This window comes from Leptodactylus fuscus, chromosome 3, assembly GCF_031893055.1.
Source record: "Leptodactylus fuscus isolate aLepFus1 chromosome 3, aLepFus1.hap2, whole genome shotgun sequence".
NCBI classification, from domain to species: domain Eukaryota; kingdom Metazoa; phylum Chordata; class Amphibia; order Anura; family Leptodactylidae; genus Leptodactylus; species Leptodactylus fuscus.
Window position 1 is genome coordinate 79,315,517 of NC_134267.1, and position 21,615 is coordinate 79,337,131.

The 21,615-nt window shown below is 39.6% G+C and overlaps 1 protein-coding gene across 9 annotated transcripts in view; it reads right to left on the reverse strand.

The window, feature by feature from the left end:
- Window positions 1-21,615, reverse strand: part of QKI (QKI, KH domain containing RNA binding) — a 127,720-nt gene that overhangs the window by 24,290 nt on the left and 81,815 nt on the right. For all 9 annotated transcript variants that reach the window (XR_012715321.1, XM_075267838.1, XM_075267835.1 and 6 more), the window contains one exon: window positions 19,356-19,499. Coding sequence is in view for 8 of the 9 variants with exons in the window: in XM_075267838.1 (XP_075123939.1) it covers window positions 19,356-19,499 (144 nt within the window). In the remaining variant the exon portion in view is untranslated. The remainder of the gene's footprint in view (window positions 1-19,355; window positions 19,500-21,615) is intronic.

Genomic DNA, 21,615 nt, shown 5'->3' on the forward strand with positions numbered 1-21,615 from the left:
GAGCAGTAATTTGTGTCTGTCATAGAGTACAAATGGGGTTAAAGCACTGCTAAACCTATGAATGAATGGATTATGGGGATATTGTCACTCCTTAGGGAGAGACCATCTTGTAGGTGTGTGGAGTCTTACCAAGCCCTTTAGTTGCATATTTGTCCTATAGGAATGAATGATAAGAGTAAACAAGATATAATAGTTCTCATTTGTCAGTCAGCAACGTGTTCTGCATGATCCTGAGCAACAATCTTATAGTAATCCTGCTGAACAGTTCCATCTTTGGGCTTAATATTTTGTTCCACTGTAGACTGAGAACAGCAGGGAGGCTCCTGCTCCAGCCAGTTGTTATCCAGCCAGAAACAAGGCTGACGTGGCTGAGATAAAGGGACACAGAAAATAACTTTTATAGATTTCTCAGTTTTATTATGAGAAAAGGGGAAAAAATAAGGGGAAGAGATATAGCTCTAGATTATTTTATTCTTGGCTATTTTCTGAGTTTACTATTTCTATAAACCTGCCTCTATGAACAGTATCATTAATGTAACGCAGTTGGGATTTGCAGCTGAATTTAGTTACAAGAATGGGCTTGTCTTTCCAGTGTAGTTTGTGGCTTCAGTACATTCTGTTGCTCCGGGCTGTGAAGATGTTCCAACACAAAATACCGGGAGATCATCTTCCAAACATAGAACCATCACCTGACATAAGAACTGTATCAAGTCTAAATTGTGAACGTGAGGGAAGGAATAATCATATAATATGTTGATATAGTTTGTTGTCGAAAGGCCCTTGAATTATTAAAGTGCACATTTCTATCAATAAGAATATTGTGATCCTATTTGAAGTACCAGAAATGGACAATGCACTAGCACTGGAAAACCAAGAAACCATAAGATATTGTCGAGTATTTCTTAAAGTGTCCTCTGTGCGTCTACTGGTTCCCAACATAAACCCATAATTTACAATTCCAAATATATGAATCTGCTAACATTGGCATTACTACAGTTTCTTGTGCTCAATAGATATAAACAAACGTGAACAGAGACCATTTAGAAATAGGACTGTTTAGGCTAGCCAGTCATAGCTTGTCTTCCAGCCAGCTCAGACCTGCGATTCATTCTTGAAAGACTGGAATGAATTGAAAGAGCCCTCTATGGGGACAAATGTGTCAATCACATGACCTATTTAGAAGCTGGAGCCACAGCGTTGCCTGGGAGAAAGCTCTTCTGTTTACTGTGCTCGCTCTTAGGCCACTGGTTATTTTTCATAGCTCTGAGAAGTACTTTAGTGTGGAGCATGGAGCTGCTAGGCTGACACAGCAAACAAAAAGCCTTTGACTAAGATGTCTTTGAAAGTGACTGCAGAACATGTGACCGGCTACCCAAAACTCTGCAATTTATCAATTCTGGCACCAACTTTACTGCTGAGGGATAGAATATGCCTCGCGAAGGGACATTCACATATTTAAAAGCCAGTTAAAGATTTGCTATAAAACAACTCATTGCAATTAACTTTCTAATACGAGAAAACCTCTCTGTCTAATACCCATCGACTTTCTCCACTTACAGGAAACCCTTAATCTGAAGACAACTAGACATATTAAGAAGATCAACTATTTCAACTTTGTCTGCTCTGTATTTCTGCCACCATAAAAACTGCCCAGAATGACATTCACAATAGATGCTTGGTGTGGATCTTGGGAGAGCCTTTCCTAAGAACCAGTGATGACCTCCTTAAGAAGTTGGGTTTATAATTAGCAAAAGAAAAATTGGTGTCTATAAACAGGTTTCAAGAAAATAGTTTTGTTCTAAAATGAAGCCCTTTTGGTATTTTATTTAAGTTTTTGGCAAATTTTTTTAAAAGGTTCCTTTTATATTTGTGAATATAATACCCATTTGGGATTGTGGAAATTCATGAGTAAAGATAAAGAATGGTCTGCTCGTCAATCAGAACATACACAAAAGCATATTAAGGGGACAGACAGGAGCGGAAAAATGAATAATAAAGCATTATTTCTATGGTGCCAGTCCATACAGAGACCGAGAGGACTCCCCAAGGCTTGCCTCCTATCTTGTTTCTTTTGCCATTTGGCTACAGGGAGTCTGAGGTAGTCAGAGACATATCACTATGATCATTATGCTACTCCCTCCCCTATGCAGCTCTGCCTACTCAGATTGGTAGCTGGGAATTTATTTTTCTTATTTATATAGCACCAACATGTTCCACAGGTCACTGTACTATACAGGGCTCAGAACCTAAAACACCACAAATATTTACCAGAATCTCAAAGAAAGTCAGTGCATGGACAGACAATATCTATATAATAACAGAATGGTTACAAAGCACAAAGTACTTAAACACCAGCTAGAAAAAGACGACCATCAGGAAACTACCGCACAAACAAACAAAAAAATAAATTGAAAAAAATGTAGCGGTATATAAAATGAGATTGAGGCAGATGTGAAGATAACACAGGACACATTACTAACTTATATAAAGTGCACATTTGTGAGCACAAGGACAAGCAACTTTGAGGTCATTTGAGATAATCACTGCCACTTAAAACGTGTGAACAGATATGCGGTCTGAAAGATTAATGCTTGGGGGCAAACAAAATTCTGAACGTGTCTGCTTGGAAATATGACATTTGTAAGTCAACATTGAAAAGCAATTACGTACTGATAATGTATCAAAGGAAGTCAAGCCTTAACCACAAAGGTACGTAATGACTTAGAAACATTATATCCTTGCATCACGTCTTAAGCAGCAATTCTCCTCGCCTCCTTCCTTTTGTACACCACTTCCATAGTGGGGAACTAATGTCATGAAAAGAAGAACTCGAGATTTTTACTCGGAATTATTTCAGATTAACCTAAAACATAAATGCACTTATTGGTACCAAAACAGCTAACATAACAGCAATCTGATATTTCTCAGGATTACAGCACAATTTATTTTATTATTCTAGTAACGTCTGGTCTACCAAGTACTAGTGCTAGGTGATTTGGCCACAAAATACAAGCTTGATTTCTTTCAACCGTGGTCACAGGCAATGTCGACGGATCTCCACTGTGTAAAACCGTGGCATTGAAGCATTTATTTTAGCTAATAAAAGTAGTCCTAGAAGTAGATTTAAAATCATCCAACATTGGGGAAGGTGGTGGGGCATCGTGACTTGACAGAGAGGAGGGATCAATGGGCTGAGACTTAATAAAGGTGGTGAAAACAGGATAAGGAAAGGACACGGAGTAGACAACTATTGCTATTGAGGAGATGGTCAGGGAAACAATACAATTCATCAAAAATATATGTATTCCTTTAAACATCTTCCTGGATCTCCTATGTTGCGATGTCAGCAAATCTGTAGAATCAACACTGCCGACAGATTCTTCAAGACGTCACACAAACATGCAAACCATCGTTTTCACAGGTTGACAGTGATGTATGCGACAAGGGATATGTAGCTTACACTACCACACAATGTAAATTGTTATATACAGACAATCTGCAGAAAACAAAAAGGAATCTGAAATCTCAGCTGAAAATTCTACCACTTATCTAAAAGCTTACAGGAAATGTGTCATTTGGGGGAGAAATACAAATTCATGTGGACTGTGAATAAGGAATCTCACTTCCTCTTTGAGCTGTGGGAATGCAGTATATTCTGAAAACATGTCCAAACCAAAGATCTGACTGTTAAGCCTGTTTTCATGTGCGTTTCTAGACAAACAAAAAAAAATAGTTTTTTTTTTTTCTTTACTAATACACACAGCACTAACCTTCAGAGGTGGAAATTAAACTCTTATTAAGATCAAATAGACAAATATACATTGTAGAGTTTCCTTTACTGTAGCACATATTTTCTCATTTATTGTTCCTCCAGCAGCTTCTATCATCGGAGACACCTGCTAGGAAGTGAATGGCTTTTAAACTAAAGATAAGATAGGGCATTACAGGAGACTGCTACTTTGGGCAGCTTCTTGTGGCTTCAGTTGTTGGGTTTTGTCCACCCTTCCATTACAGCTGGCCGCTTACCACTGAGCTTTATCACATTTTAATGGAATCTTTTCCACCAGCTGTTCCCACATGCTCCAACCTCTCAGAAACTGTGAATGCATGTGGAAAGGACTTAGGAATAGAATGGAGCAGTTTCCAAAAGAGTTCAGCACATCAAACTGTTAAATCAGAAAAACAAAAACAAACTTGCATGTAAAACGTACTGAGAAATCTTCGAGTATGCACACGCAGTTTAGGGAGTACATTGAGGGGGTTTTTTTTGTTTGTTTTTTTAATCTGCCTACCGTTTATTAAAATGGGAGGCAATGGTAGATCACGATTCTGCCTTAAACTTCCAAAGAATAATTGGGAACCTGAGAGAGACCAAAACTGCTTCAGAAACCTCTTCAAAAACCACTTCCAAAAATTAAAAAAAAAAACAAACAAAAAGTCACTTAAGCTAATTATTTTTTCCTGATAAGAAAAACTATGAGGAGAACTATAAGGTGACAATATAGCTTAGATAGGAATCACCTGAAAGCTTACTAGACAACTTTCCTAATCTGCCAGGACATATCTGTGTACTTAATAGGGAAGATGGAATAAACCAGTGTCCTAGCCCTTCAGAACAAAGGATGTTGAAATCCAACATGAATGACGTCTGCGGTTGCAGGGAGAGTTGGCACACCCCCTCCCCATTAATATTAGATGGATGGCTCATTCGGCCAACACTCATACAGGCCACCTTCAGATTTTTAAAACAATAATAATTAAAATATGTAGCCAAAAGAATAACATTCTTAGAAATGTAGTGAAGACATTAAGGGTCAGATTTATTAAAGTGTCTAAAAGGAAAACAACCCATAGCAACCCAGCATACCATTGACAGAACAGCTTTCATTCTACCCTTAACTGTAAAAAGGAAGTGATTTGAGGATTACTAATAGACTACAAAAAGTATTAGGAAGCGGGTCACAGGGACATCTCCCACTACTCTATATACAGTATAGCTTGAACCTTAAAAGTACTTAAAGGGGTTGGCCACATTCAGACCAAAATTACTGCATGGAGTTAGTATATTCTCCCTTTGTTTGCGTGGGTATCCTAGTGGCTTCTCACAAAAACTGACCCTAGAGGTGGACGATGACCTGTAAGCCACTGACTTCTCCCTTCTGCACAACTCTCCATATACTTTGAGTCTTCTGTATGAGAAAAGTTATAAATGTTTGTCATTGACCAAATATCAGTCATACCCTGTATTAAAAATAAATAAATCTATGTCATCTATGCGGACCTTGACCTTTGGTGTAGATTTTAAGTCACAGCATATCAATACATGCTACAGATTTTCACCGTTGATTTTCTCTAAAGAAGTATTTTTGAGTAAGGGTAAGTAAACACACAAGAAAATGAAAAATAATTTTAAAAAATCTTATACTTTCTGGTAAAACGTAAGTGGCAGAGAATGTCAAGTGTCCATGCCATATAAATCACTACTAGCTTTTATGGCACAACATCCAGCTGCAGCTAGCTGGAATGGCTACTGCATAGGAGACTATAGATAAGTCTATACAACAATTCTATAAATTTAGGCATAGCAAAAATGAAAACAAAGTGAACGGGTGTGTGTCCAAGATCAAAGTCTAAATGCTAATTGTAAAAACAGATGCATCCCAAAATCTGCGACTGCGAGGAGGAACATTGGAGAAAAAAAAAGTATTGGTAGACAGCACCAAAGCATCTGTCCAGATAGCTGCATCCTACTCCTTGAGAGCAAGTGAAGGTTAAACAAGCATAAGTGATGTTCATCACTTTAGGCATTTGTGAAAGCACAGAGTCCATTTTCTCACATTTCATCAGCATCGAAGCCGACGAACGAGTCAGCAGGTCAGTGCTTCGACTCCTCAGGAACCAATGTTTGTTTCAATTGAGACCACATTACAGTGTGACCTAACAGAACCCAAGTCCGGAAGCCACCAACCTCTCAGATTCTTGTTTTATTTAAAATCATCCTTGGCACGTTGCACGCCTAACACGCTGCTCCGTCAAGCAGAACGCTAAACATTGCATACACACGAGTTCTAAATCAATACCAGCATAATGTATACTGAAACAATACAAGTCACTGATGTTAGCAGGATTACTCAAAAACAGATCTAATCTACCAAAAGGGGATTCAATCTGTGCTTGGAACAATGCACTTGTTATTTCATTTTCTCAAACTCTGGAGATTTCATGCAAACTGTCTCATGAAATGTGCTTACTGTACTGTATTTAGCCATAATAAGCGGATCGCCTGTGAGGGGGCATGGATGAACTCCTCCTCATTAGGAATGGAAGCGGCTTCCTGGCTGCTCTGCCGAAGCCACATGAAGAAGGAATTTTACCTTTCAAAACAGTCATTTATGGGTTTATGCAAACTCACCAAACTGATTTCAAGAAACGCCTCTTAGGTTGGAAAATTCCCTTGGTAACTCATTTAGCGTGGCAGACAGGCAGGTCTAAAGCAAGGCTTTTTATCCTACGGCTACACTATCATAATGACAATTCTGCTGTGACAGTCGAGAGAGATTGCTAATTACTGTAGTCGTAGTCCCTAGACAGATTGGGCCTTCAGATTAAAACGTGCACAAGGGAAAACGCAGGCAACACCTTCCTGCACAAAAACGCCTGCGTTCTTATGCGGCTGCTCATGTCGAACACTTCATTACTGCAGATAATTTAGGAAACTGGGAATTGAAAGGAAAACGCAGAACATCCGGTCTTTAGATATGGTTCTGAGAAAAGCTTTCAAAGACAGATAACTGTTACAAAAATAGAAACAAAAAGGTGCTTTAAAAAAAAAATAAAACCACCAAAACAACAACAACAACTTTCAAACTGTAGGTCATGACCCCCTGGAGAGCCACAACCTCTTACACACTGAGAATTGCCAAGTATTTTGCAGTCCAGCAAAAAGTCCTTTGATGGTGTCACAGTCATGTGACCAATTACATATAGGGGGAGAATTTCAACAATAGCGGTGTATTACAGGACTGCCTGAGAAGAATAAGGATGTGGGATTGCCGAGGGCGTGGTGAGAAAACGGAAATAGAGTGTGTAAAAGGAATGAACTATACTTATCTATAGGCTACATCCAACTATATATTTATGCCAGATTCCATATACACAATATACAAATGGCACTTAATATAAACCAGTTAGCTAGCAGGTAACTGCAGTATACACCTAAATAAAGCAATAAATAAAATAGGTATGGAGGTTCTATTACAAATCAGAAATGGTAGGGCCTCAAACTATCTGTTGGAGTGTACAATATAGAAAGTGTTCAGTTTTGAAATCATTTTCCAGAAATTTGACAATCTACAAATCTAACATACTAGAATCAGATTAAAGCGGCATCTATGCGAAGGAAAGAAAGAAAGAAACAAACCTGATCCAAAAGAGTTAGTGCTCTGGCATTACAGGTACACATTAGATACTTCAACTATATCATAGCCATTCATTATTCCAGACTCTGCTAGGTTTAGAGCTTCCTCTCTTTAGAAAATACAAGTAAGGCTGTATTCACACAGAGTAACGCCAGGCGTTTTTTGTGTGCTTTTTGCACATAGCGCAGCGTTAACGCCGCGTAGCGCCGCGTTAACGCCGCGTATACGCGGCGTTAATGCGGCGCTATTTTGCGGTGGCGTTGACCGGCGTTAACGCGGCGCTATGTGCAAAAAACACACAAAAAACGCCTGGCGTTACTCTGTGTGAATACAGCCTAAGTCATAGTAAACTGCACAAAACCCTGTGTGTATGCAGTGCAATAACCTGCAAGGTTCTAACATATTCTGCTAGTTTTCAGCACGTGTTCAGTATCATCACCACATAAATAAAATCTCTATCAATATCTACATATAATGCAGCGTTCACTCCGTTTACTGTGTGTAATGTAGTTGGTCTATTCCTTTGGACTATTCCACAGTTTCATTCTACCTTGTAATTTAGCTGACAATTTGACATCAATCTATTTTATGAGCCCTGTGGTATTGGACCTGCTGAACACACAAGTTTAATTAAAAAAGACAACCACAAGCTAGAGGAGCTGCAGCCCTCCTCTAGAGGCCAGAAACTGCTCATATACATATACAGCGCCCATGTCAACCCTCTACATCAGACTAACTCAGATAGGGCAGACTTGTGGTAGAACGGCCATCTATATAGTGCTACATTTATACATTCATGGAGATCCAAATGCATGTTCTAACCTTCACCTCATGACTGACTAGATTAGGATGACTGTGACGGCCGTTTCCAAGGCCGTGTGTAAAGTAATTATTGTACTTGGGGAGATTACAATCATCATAGAAAGGATTCAATGTTCCCTTTTTCACAAGTTTTAACCTATTTGCTTAGTATTGTATTTTAAAGTAGTTCCAAAACTCAAACAGTGACTGCTTAGGTAAGTATTTGTATAAACTAATAGCTTCAACAACAGTATGTATTTTAAGACCACGCGGAGAGGCTTCAATGTAAAACCTTAAAGGGGCTCTATCATTGGGAAAAGTCATTTTTAACTAATCACATCCTTGCATAGCCTTTAGAAAGGCTATTCCACACCTACCTTTAGTATGTAAGTGGTTTCTGAATAAGTCCGTTTTTATTCATATTCTAATTAGACTGGTGCACGATGCATTGTGCACTCCCTTTGCTATTGTTTCCTATGGAAGTACACAGCACAGGCTGCTGCTGATGACTCAGCTTCCTGTTTTCATACACACATAGGAGATAATAGCAGAGACGAGTGCTGCAGGGAACTTCCTGTTCTGGCTGGAAGCTGATTAGCATATGAATAAAAACGGACTTATTCAGAAACCACTGAGGCAATCTACATACCAAAGGTAGATGTGGAATAGCCTTTCTAAATACTATGCAAGGATGTGATTAGTTAAAAATTACTTTTCCCGGTGATAGAGCCCCTTTAAGTCTAAGGCCCCACTTAGCCAAAACATGCTGCAGAAAAGACTGCAACAGAAACGCACTGTGAAGTCCAGAGATTTCCTATGCAGACTTTGCCTCTATTATACATATTGGGAAACCTCCTCCACCAAATCATGTCGTATACGCAATGTGGGGCCCCAGCTTAAAACACAACATAAAGAGTAAAATTCTAAAAAGGAGAGCGCCAAGAATGAAAACGTGAAACACCACAAAGTAGCCATTAGAAATCAAACAAAAATATGATTGAAAAGTAAATCACTAGGTGACTCAAAAAAAAAAAAATGTTTCATTGGTGTTTAAATGTGCACCTCCTTTTATTAAATGAACAGTATAAGATATAGCAAAAAAAGGGCTTTGCAGGAAAAACAGGCAAGAATGAAATTCCCTATACCTGGAGACAGAGTGGCGAGGAGGCACATGAGGCTCTCGGGTTTAGAGGCTCCATGCAATAGAGTACTGGCGACCTTCTGGCTGAAGACAGAACAAAGTTATGTCATATGACGTGGCTTACTAGCCCCTCAACACAATATGGCCCCTTTTTTGGCCCCCAGAAAGTATGTGTCCCCAATTTTTTCTTCAGCACAATATAGGACTAGCGGACGATAATTTATTCACCAATCCATGCTCCTGTCCAGACTGGGCACAACCAGGGTGCTCTGGTACCAGACACTAAACATCCCCAGGACACAACGTAATTAGAGATGAGCCGATCTGAACAGCATGCTCGCATAGAAATGAATGGACGTAGCCGGCACGCGGGGGGTTAAGCAGCCGGTTGCCGTCAAAGCGGAAGTACCAGGTGCATTCATTCATTTCTATGGAGCGTGCTGTTCGGATCGGCTGTAATGTCCTGTTGTTCTTCGACGTGCAGCGCCGCCTAGAGTGGGCAGCAGAGGTCAACCTGGGCAGGTGAGTGGATAAGCGAGTAAATTATTGCAATAATCCAATATGTAGAGGCTAATTTTAAAAAAAGTAAAAAATAAAAAAAATTTGCACCCTCTGCCTGACACTGCCCTTCTGACAGTACAGAAATTAACTAGCACATCAGGCATCAAAACTAACTGTGTTTATTGTTTGGGTCCAACTATGCTGGAATCAGTGAAGAACCACCTATTAACAGATGCCAAGAAATTGAAATAGTGGAGGTGGATCTTTTAAAGATAAGTTTTATTTATGTTTTTGGGTACTAATTGCAACTATATTACATAACTAATTATATCACAGGTTGAGAGTCCATCAGTGATCTAACATCAGCCTTCCTTTGGATTTGTGATGAGTACCGTATTTTTCAGACTATAAGACGCACCTAGGTTTTAGAGGAGGAAAATAGGGGAAAAAAATTTTGAAGCAAAAACTGGTAAAATATTTAATATATGGGAGTTGTAGTTTTGCAACAGCTGCAAGGCCACATTGACAGGTGACCCTGCAGCTGTACGGGGATGTATAGGGCGTTTTTTTTGCGGGGCCAGCTGTACTTTTTAGTTATACCATTTTGGGGGATATCTATTGCTTAGATCACCTTGTATTGAAAAAAAAACAGGAGGTGATTTAGAACTTTTATTTATTTCATATTTTTAAAGCTTTTTTTTTTTTTTTTTTTTTTACTATTTTATTCCCCCCCGGGGGCTTGAACCTGCGGTCACTTGATCGCAAGTCCCATAGACGGCAATACAACTGTATTGCCGTCTATGGGACATTCTGTCTATTAGTATTACGGCTGGTCATAGAGACCAGCCGCAATACTAATACAGCAGTGACAGGCCTGGGAGCCTCATTAGGCTCCCGGCTGTCACCCGAACAGGTCGGCTCCTGCGATATCGCCGCGCAGGAGCCGGCCTGCAACTTTACAGGTACGGGGCCGGTGGGGACCGGCCCCGGGGGAGAAGGGGCCACGGATACTGACCGGCGTCTATCCCTCCCCGGCATCCGCCTCTCTAGTACAGCGGATGCCGGGGAGGGATAGACGCCGGGGCCTGAGACATCGCTGCCCTGCCCTGCATGAAGCCAGCGGCGGGGGGACGGAGGAGCGGAATAGCATCACTTCTCCCGCTGCTGGCTTCATGCAGGGCAGGGCAGCGATGTCGCAGGCCCCGGCACCTGTAATGGCGTCTATCACTTGCCGGCTTCCGCCTCTCTATTACAGCGGATGCCAGGCGCCACCTTCAGACTATAAGACGCACCCTTCTTTTCCCCCAAAATTTTGGGGAAAAAAAGTGCGTCTTATAGTCCGAAAAATACGGTAGATTCTTAGATAAACACTTTAAGAAATCAGAAAAAAAGAGCTTAGGACGGGCACATGTACAATTTAAATTCAGAAATCTACAAGCACATCTAACCAAAGGAAAAAAGTACAAACGATATAAAAAGGTGCAGCTTATACCAAGAGCAGCCCAAAATCTCTGGACCATTCATCTTAGACTGGAAAAGCCAAAGAACAGAACAAAAACACATTAAACTACATGGCAAGTTGGAGAAGTCAAGCAGTAGATTTTGTGCTCCTTGAAATAACTAGGAAGATTCCTTTTATAAAAAAAAAAGATGTGTTAAGTGGGCTACACTAAGGAAATATGTTTTATTAATTTTTTTAAATTAAAATATTGGGTAATATGTTGCTATTGAAAAAGTCTGTCAAAGTCAAGACACAGTTAATATGGCTAGCCTGTAAGATTTTAGTAGTACTGCTGTACGTGTACATCGATGTGGACTGATGCAGAACAAGACTTCATGCATCATATCAGGACCACAGAATACCTGCAAATGATGTCAATTTACTAGAGGGAAGAAGTGGATCTCCGCTTCATAAGTCTCTGCCTGGGGCCCTTTATTTTAAAGTGCCTGAAGCAGGTGATTTTACTTCAGCTGACTTGACCACTCTTGACAATAAGGCCCTCAGGGGGTAAGTGATTGGGTCTTCTATTTTCCTCGATGCTTAGCTGCACATTGAAGACCTCTATCAATGTAAATCAGTGACGCTCAGAATACCTGGAGATATGTGCAGGAAGTTGGCAAGCATACGACTGCTAGCACACTCTATGAACATGGAAACCGTGCGGCTTCTAGAATTAATGAGTGTTAAATTGAATAATGTTATAAATAATCCAGAGCGCCAGAAACAAATTTACTGTCAAAAATCAATTCCATCTAGAAATCTCATTTTCATGCTTAGTTTCTGTTCGTTTCCTGATAGACAGGGTTGCCTCACACATTGCTGACCTGCAAGACAAATCCACTATGTCAGCAGTCAGCACTGAAGGTGCAGCAGAAAGCTGTAAAGAACATCATGTATCGTTTCCAAGAAATGCAGATGACCAGGCCATGCTACATGTCAGCTATGTTGTCCATGTGCCCAAGATTGTGTAACTAAAGTGAGCCCCATAGAGGAACGAGAGCTTCCCTGTACTGTGATGTAGAATAGAAAGGCGTTATATATAAAAATATATATATATATATATATATATATATATATATATATATATATAAAAATAAATAGAAAAATCACAAAAGTCTACCCATCATAATGTACACCTAGGCAGATCCGTTTGTGACACATTTACCAGTCTTGTCAACATAGCAAGACAGCACCTTCAAGGTCAAGTGTATTTATGAGTGCACAAACCCTTCTCGGAGCAGTCATAGCTGAGTGAAAGCAGAGCAGAGTTGAAGCCATTTTTTCTACATTACAGGTCAGGCAGCTGTGTCCTTGTTGTCCCGTGATAGCTGGTCTGGAAATATCACATTCACAGGGCTTGTACAAAGCAAACTGCATATGTTACAAAGCAATCTCAATCTCTAAACTGCCCTGACATCATCTGAAGTTTATACAACCGATATCTTGTCAAACTCTCAGCTATTATTATGCCTGGCTGCAAGACAACAAAATCTACAACCTGGTTCCCTGTCAATTATTGTTACAGAAAAACAATAATCCAAATCTAAAGTCATAAATGTGGCCTATGTTATCTCCCACTCGCAATCCTGGGGCTGGTCTACAGGCTACAAAACAAAGAAAATACAAGCTGGACTTTTCAGATCCTCGCTCATTTTATTTCATTCATTTCCAGTTTTATTTTATCAGGTATTTGTCATTTCCAAAAAGCTTTGTTAAAATAAGAATTAATGATGGTAAAGACAGAAACCTCTACAGACTCAATATCTACAGTCAATGGACACTTTTCTGAAGTATACCAGATAAAAAGTCATCTGCGGCATTAAAGAACCATGAACCAATATGGTGTGAATATGTGTATAATACGTGTCGCTTCCGTAAAAGGTTAATGGGGCAAACTGTTCACACCAGTGGCTAATCCAGGATGATACCTCATGATCCAATTGTTGCCTCATCAATTTATAACGGTTCTAGGTTTTTAATAGTATGTGCAAATTGCAGAAGTGATGTGAGCTAAAAGGGAAATGGATACGCGTGTTTTACCAGGTTTCTAATTGATTCTAACGCTAGGTTCACACAAGTGTTTGGCTTTCTATTCTTCAGGTCCACTTGGGGACCTGAAGAGTGGAAACCTAATCCGCGTAAAAAGCAGGTACATGCTGACCCAATAGACTATTATGGGGTTTGCCAGGCTTCCGCCCGAAAAATGCGGATTTGGGGATGGAAACCATGAACGTAATGAGAAGAACTAGTGTGAATCTAGCCTTACTATAGTTTACAATTAACTGTAGCCATCTGCAGTCTGTGCTTCCATGGGTCTTGATAAAAGTGTTGCATACAGCATTCTAATTCATGTATATAAGAGAACATTGTATATATCTTAACTATTGACTGATTTATATATGTAATGTAAGACATTTAAAGACGTGCACAGCATAGATAGGTTTTTCTAAGCTACAACACTACAAAACAGGAAAAAAAAAAGAAAGAAGAAAAACACAGAAGAGCGAAGGTCAAAATAAGGTTGTCCTATAAATCAAGAGTGCCATCCCGCTGTGATACTGATGCACCTCAGCCCGCTTCATGCTGTGTTAGGGTGATGCCTATCTTGTACATTTTTAGCATAATGCCATTTAAGTAACAAAATTGGAATCTAAGTGGCCATTTCCCATAGTCAGGATAAGTGCAGGAGCAGAGAACTCTCATTTCCTCTAGCAGGTAAGTAGCAAACACATATGAAAGGGTCACAAATAAAAGGCTTTCACTTTTGGAAAGACTTAAAAATAACATTTCACAAATTAAAAAAAAAAGTTATAAAAATCAGCTTTTTTTTTTTAAGCTAAATTAGCACAAGGGCATATATAGCACAGATCAGGAATCTCATTTGTTATTGTATGTACATAAACACAACTGCTCTTACACACAAAAATATACCAGACAGTTAATTTCCTTCCGAAAACTAATGCAGACGTATCCTGTTTTATTTAGAAGCAGACAACCCGCGCCCACTTCCCACACTCCTGCTTTAGTGGTAGAAGGGAAAGGCAAAAGCAGCTGTAGGCCAGAATCTTCACATCAGACAGAACACAGCACCACTCATTACAACACTAAGAATCTTAGATTTTGATGCAGCAAGGAAAACAGTGGGTTAACTTGCCAGTGGAAAAATCACAAGACGTTTTACAGGTCCTGTGACTCAGCAAGTAGCCCCACAGGCCCATACACGTAGCAGCCTATAAGAATGTAACTATGGAGCATTCCAATAAAAATAAGCACCTGAAGAAGTATAATCCATTAGACTACAAGAACTACAAACCTAAGTCATACAAAGACAGATATTGCCAATGAATAGGCTGCTGTTCACACAGAACTCCACTGCTACTTTAAGCCTAAGGCCCCACATGGTGTCCTGCAGCAGAAAGTGTTGCCGCAGCACTGTAGACAAAGTTCCCAAAGGTTTCCTCTGTGGACTTTTAGTTTACACCTACTGGTATAATTCACACGATGCAATTTCCAAAACCATGTGTCCGCAGCACGATTTTTAACGCAAAATGGCCATGTTTGTTCTGACTGTAAAATGCCGTGATTTTTTTCTGCAGGATTTACGCCACGTGGGGCCCCAGCCCAAGTCAGGAAAAAGAAACCCAGAAGTTTCATGAATGCTACTGCTCCCAAAAAATGGATATGGATTTTTTTTCTCTTGGAAGAACATTCCCTCTTGCAATGGTTAAAAGGCACACAGAATACCTACAGAATACACCGACAAGCTGCAGGCTGAAAACCCATAATTATGTTGTATGTAGATGGAATTTTGTTAAATATCCTCAACTCTACTGCTATCATATATCACAGCAGGGTATGCTAACCTACTGCCACTTATGTGCTGAATACTCACAAGTGGCAGAAATATTGCAGACATTTTTGCTACTGAAAATGTGGCCAATATATCTGAATGGATTATTTTCTGCAGCATCCCCAAGCTCAGACCACCAGTAGAGGACAGTTTGATGCTTCAACTAACCACACACAGTTTCCTTGTTCACCATCAAGAGCAAAGGTGGCTCCTTTACTACACACCTTCAGACCCTGACAGCCAACCATCATTGCCTTTATTTACACTGGTGTCATGAACAAGAAGAACCAAGCAGGTTCCCTTTGGGATTTGAGGAGACTCTGGCTTGAATAGAGGCCTTGTAGTGAGTGCTTTAATTCTGCCTTTGTGGTGGGGTGACACACTCCCTTAGCTGCTGGTGTAATGATATAGGGAGCCTTCACATACTAGGCCAGTCTGTCAGGCCTAGTAATGGGTGCAGGACATCCTGCGTCTACATGTGTTGCCTCTTACTGTAGGGCTTCCAACTATCATTCTTCTGTAGGATAATGCTCTCCCTCGCAGAGCAGGTGTTTCAAAGGAATAAATATGCCAGACTGCAACACTTCCTTGGCTGCCCAAACACTAGATTTATCATCAATGAATGTGACTAGAAAGACACTATCTTTGTAAACTTACAAGATTTACAGTCCCAGCCACAAAATCTGTGAGGATACCAGCCCAAAAGACGCCTTTCACTTGTATGGTTTTCCCCCCAAGAAACATATCCTTCCATAAAAATATTAGAATCCCTTACATTTATCATCATTACATTCACCCATAGAAAATTTCATTCAATATCAACTCTTCCTCGGTGCATTTTTTGTGATGGCAAAAACCCTGCATCAGTGGGACAGCACTGCAATGCAAGGAACTGGCTCCCCAAATTTTACAGTTTATGACTAGGACAATTCGATTTTGGAGCCTCTCGTAGGTTTTTATTTTAAAAAATGCACAAGTTGTTTCTAGTAGTACTTAATAACTATTCCTTATCAAGTGGAAACAACTTTTTAATAATGTCCATGCGGATCTGTACTGAGCATTCCTTTTTCTTCCTTCTCATGGTAAATGAATGATCATCAGTTTAACGATCTTCCATTTATTCCACCTACTGCTATAACATTTAGGACTCTACTGAAATGTATTCTTCACAAATTCCCCGATATTGATTTCATAGGGCTTTCCAATGTTAGTGGCCATTTGATTTGGGCAGAATATGTACACAGTGCTGTGACAAACAAGTCCCTCCTAAAGTAATCGTATAAAAAAAAATAAAAAAAATTCTATATATTAAAAATTCTAACAGACATTTTATAAAAAAAAAAAAAAAAAAAAAGGTGAGGAAACAGAAGAGAAGGAGACACAGTTGGAAGGGCAGCAGTAACTCAAGTGTTAATTAAATTCCTAATGAATAATGGTATGATCACACACCACATTTAATGTAATCCAGTAAAGTGATCCGATCAGAGTCTAAATGTAGCACAGTCCAACAGTGCAGAAAATGCCAGAGTATAAACTCCTGCTTTCCCTCCCACGTATATATTTTGCTGGCAGGCACACAATATGCCCAAACGTTTGAGCTGCTACTCTCGCTGCGTCTCTCCTAGACAGAAAATCATATGCTTCAGCTTAGAGTAAACAGCAAACTGAAAAGCATTCAGCCGCTAATCACCCTTCTCCATGAGAAGAGGAAGGGACAGGGATCAAGAGAAGTAATCCTCAGTGCCGATCACGAGGGGGGACTGGGGGTCAATCACCCCACCCCACATTACAATCACCATTATTTTATCCTAGCTAGAAACACCTACACACAGCTGCATAGTAGGAGCATATTGATCACACAAAGCTGTAATAAGCTATCTACTTAGACTGATATATCATACAGTCTGAAAAATATGTCTGCCAAGAATGTATCCCCGGCAAAATCCTATGTGATATATCCAGAAATTCATACATTACATCGTTGTCTGGGAATAGATAACATGCACTACAAATGGTTAACTACATTTCAGCACTGGCATAGGAAATACTATGCCATTATCCTTGATATTTTTGCAGACTAAATCTCTTCAAAGAATACTCTTTCAGTCCCGCAAAGACACGGCTCAATCTCGCAGTGTTGATACATTAATCTGTAGGTGTGTGAGCTCTAATTTCACATTTCTACTATCGGTGAAATACCACAGTGTCATGTCTATATTGCTGGGATAGAAAAAGAAATTGCCTTTCTTTCTCACACTCTGAAAAAGAAAAGCTGAAAAGAAAAAACAATTTAGCAGATGTCACCGTCCTAGGCTTATGGACAAAGTATAGCATTAGAACCTGTGAGATTGAATATACGTCTGAATGGAAATGGGTGTCATTTGAAACGTCTACATACTTTCTCCATAAAAGTAGAGAAGGTTTTATGCTTTTTCTGTTACACCTTTAAAATGCTAACCCCTTCAAAGGGCATTTAGGGGAAAAGAAAATCAATAAGTTAACTGAAGTGTACAGATACAGATCTGCTGTATGCGATAGAAGAGAATGCCATCTGAAAAAAAAAAAAAATATTCTAGTGGAATACGTTTTTTTTTTTCCTGGTACCCATAAAGTAATCTGCCACATCAGTGGAAAAATAATGGGGCACACCAAAAAAAGGAATTTATATAATCCCAATCCCCAGTAAACATGGACTCACTATAATTACAATACTGCACACTAATGTTGACAGTAAACAAGATATATAGGTGTTCTCGCTGTTTGTCAAGGCAGGGTTTATTTTTTTGCATAATCCCAGACAAAATAAATAAATAAATAAATAAACCTTTTAAAAATCTTCCAGTGAACACTGGGGTTAATTTATTGCTGATCTGCTCCTCAGGGGCTGAACACGGACTGAGGGGGCTGGGCTTATTTTTTTTTTTTTTTTTGTCCTACTGCACACAGGGCACAGCAGGGAGGCATCTGCTCCAGCAGGTTTCCTTGCAGCCAGACACAAGACTGTATATTTTTGTATAAACTATAACAAAATAACAGAAAGCCTCTGAAGATCGGAATGGCTTTTTTTTGGTGCTTTTAGTGTTCCTTTAATGTACACATATATGAGGGTACAAAAAAAAAAAAAAAAACCCAAAAAGCACATGGTCAATACTACATTTTTTTCTACAAATCATCAACTAAAGTAACCAAACATCAGGAGTTACTGGTCAAACTGTGAGAGGAAAAAAAGGAACAGCATAGAGCTCAGACTCCTCAGAATCCCTGTTAAATGACTGTGCCAAGTGTACAGTTTTCAAAGACAGAACTGCTTACATAAACATTACACAGAATTGGTTGATAGGCCTGGGGCCCATGAGACATTTTACACCACACTGTAGGAAAAAATATCACCTGAAGCTCCTGTTAGCTGATATATATCCACTGAACCTGAACATGCTGCTTCAAAAATGTAGCATTACTTTAACGGCTTGCTCTAGGCCCATTGGAATTTCTCCACCATCCTTCACGCCGCTGTTTAAAGGGTGTTTCTTTTGCAAAGGGCTGCAAGAACGTACACTCAGACAGACACAGACTGAATGGACAATCAATAAAATCTGACTTGTGAGATACTCTGTGGTGGCTAGCCACATAAAATGACCTTTGTATTCTAGTAATACAGCTAGCTCTTACTTAATGCAAGGATCCGGTTTGTGAATGAGAAAGCAGCAAAGGTATATCAAGAAAAAAAAAAACTAAAACCCACAAATATAGATCCAGAATAGAATAGCAGCTTAGGACTTTGAAGGCAGGGCACTGCATACTTTCCTATGAGGAATATGCATGCAGATATGTTATCTATGTAGCCACTATCAAGACTATATTAATGTAGAAAAAATAGTTTTCCCTTCGTAAGCATAAGAAACCCAATAGTGAATGTTACATTTCTTGTAGATGCACAAGATCCATCTTCGGTCAGAGGATTGTAAATAACTTTGGTACCAAAATCAGTCATTTGAAGAGCCATTTTAAGCATACAACCCCCTGCACTGAGGGATGGAAACATCCAGACCATGTCACCGGCCACACTGGGAAATTGCCGGACTGATCAGATAGATCCATAATCCATAAACAGAGCAGATTTACTACTATATATGAATTACTTACTGCAGGGACCAGCAGTTTTTTTACTTCTTCCACTGCTCTTCTTAATTTGATTTCTGCTCGGTTTTGGGCATCTTCCACTGTGATAAGTACATGCAGGTCTTCATTCAGATGCTCCCAGTTTGGTTTCCCTCTATTTTGCTCTTCCTATTGGCAAAAAGAAAATATTGCATATAAATCTATTAGAAAAATTGTAGTTCAAAACTTTTTGCACCTATATTTATAGCATATTTTAAAAGGTAATGTATCAAAACCATAAAACATTTACAGTCACTTAAAAAAATAAATAAAAGAACTACTGCTTGTCATGTGTAGTCGTAAAGGGTAGCTCTTACAGAAGAATAAAACAAAGTACCATGGAGAAAGATTCAGTATAACTTGTATTTCATGAATTAGAGTAACCTGGGCTAGGAGTCCAATGGGCGGTTCCAGTTAGTGATTGACAGTTCTCTTGACTTCTGCATACACATTAATATGGAGTAAACTGTCAATCATTGTGTGACATGGCCCGAATAAATGACAATTTACGGTAAGTTTTTGCCATAAATCTATTTAAGGGATATGCTAAATATAGGCAACAATGGAAGGGTATTTGTGCATTTAGAGATTGGCCTCAGCGTTCTTGTGTGGCGGGGACTTCCACTGCAACAAGCCCTAGGGGGCCGTGGGACCGCAAAGCAGCCAGAGACACCAGAACACTAGGAATAAGAGAGTATGGCCTTTATTTATTTATTTTTTCACCTTCCCCGGTCTCTAGAGAAAAACCCCTTTAATGAGTTCCCCTTTTTTACAGGTCACAACCCAGTTTTATATGCCGCACCATTACTCACATATCAACAATCCTGACTGGACATCGTACATTTGGTAAAATAGCCTTTAGACCACAAGTTCCCAAACTTTTTTTTCTCGTAGACTACTTTCAAAATTTTACTGGTTTCGGTGGACCCCCTGCTGCTACATTTCTACCATATTCCCAAAACTTGTCAAAAAATGTGAAGGTTAGATCTAACGATGGCCCGTCGAGTCTCCCCAGGGGGTCCACCTGGACCACTTTGGAAATCACTGCTTTAGACAATGGCAGTGAAATAATTGAAGTAATCGATGCGAGAAGTTCCCACTGTCTGTTCCGATTATTTTGTGATAAATTGCCCAGCCCTACTTCACAGCTCCTGTTTGGTTTTTGTCTTTCTATAAAAATACTGTTGTGCAGGTGAAAATCTATTCTGTAGATTTCACTAGAGAGCCGACTTCATCCATAACCTTAGCAGACGCAAGATGAGGCAACTTTCATCTAAACAAGACATGCTTTATGTGATGTAAAGTGATTGGGCTGTGTGGTCACTATTGATCGGTACAGCGGGAATCCCGCTCATTTATTTATTATTACAAATGTCTTCTCATCCCCAGAGGGGCCCCACAGGCTATTGTCTGTAGCCCCAGATAGCATGCCTCCTCTGTGTGCATCCCAATAACAGCAGCAGGTTACTAGACTGGACATCTGATTTGTCATTTAATAAGTAAAGGGGAATCACTAAGGAGAACAGGTTAGCTTTGCTAAATAATAATAAAATCCAGGAGCTGAATCACAATGTGCGCGGTGTCACAATGTAATCTTCCACAAAATTGTCTGCCAAGAGACATTTGCTGTACATGTTTGCTTACTCAGCTTGTCAAAGTGAAATGTCTAGCATCAGGAGCGCATTTCCGCTTTGCAGTTACTTGGTGGATTCAGAGCACTATATGCACATGTAATGCAATGTAAATTAAAGGGGTTGTCTAAACCATGGCAAAAGCACAAGCTCAGACAGATGCAATAAAGGTCTTTCAATTCAAAAAAAGAAAAAAAAAGAGGGCTGACTTTATGCAAAAGTGAAAATGCAAAAATAATTCAGCTACTTATACAATATTGAAAATTGTGTAACAATCAATAATAATCTTAAAGCAGGTGTCTAACTTTTTTTCTGACTCCAACCAAAACTGGCCTTAACAGACTACACAGCCCTGTGGCCCAGACAAAAAAAAGTAATGTAAAAACTAGACCAGGATGTGGATATAACGTAACGAAATGTCTTTAAACCCTCCTCAACTTCCTAGGTTCCCTGCTGGTCTCTACTTCCTGCTGTAGCAATTAGGTACCAACACAACAAGTGACCAATGCGGCAAACCTCCGACCACAGATGTGACCTCCTGCAGCAGATACCATCTGCATAGAGAGGAAACAGGAAGCAAAGACTAACGGGACAAAAGAAAGCTTCAGCGCCCA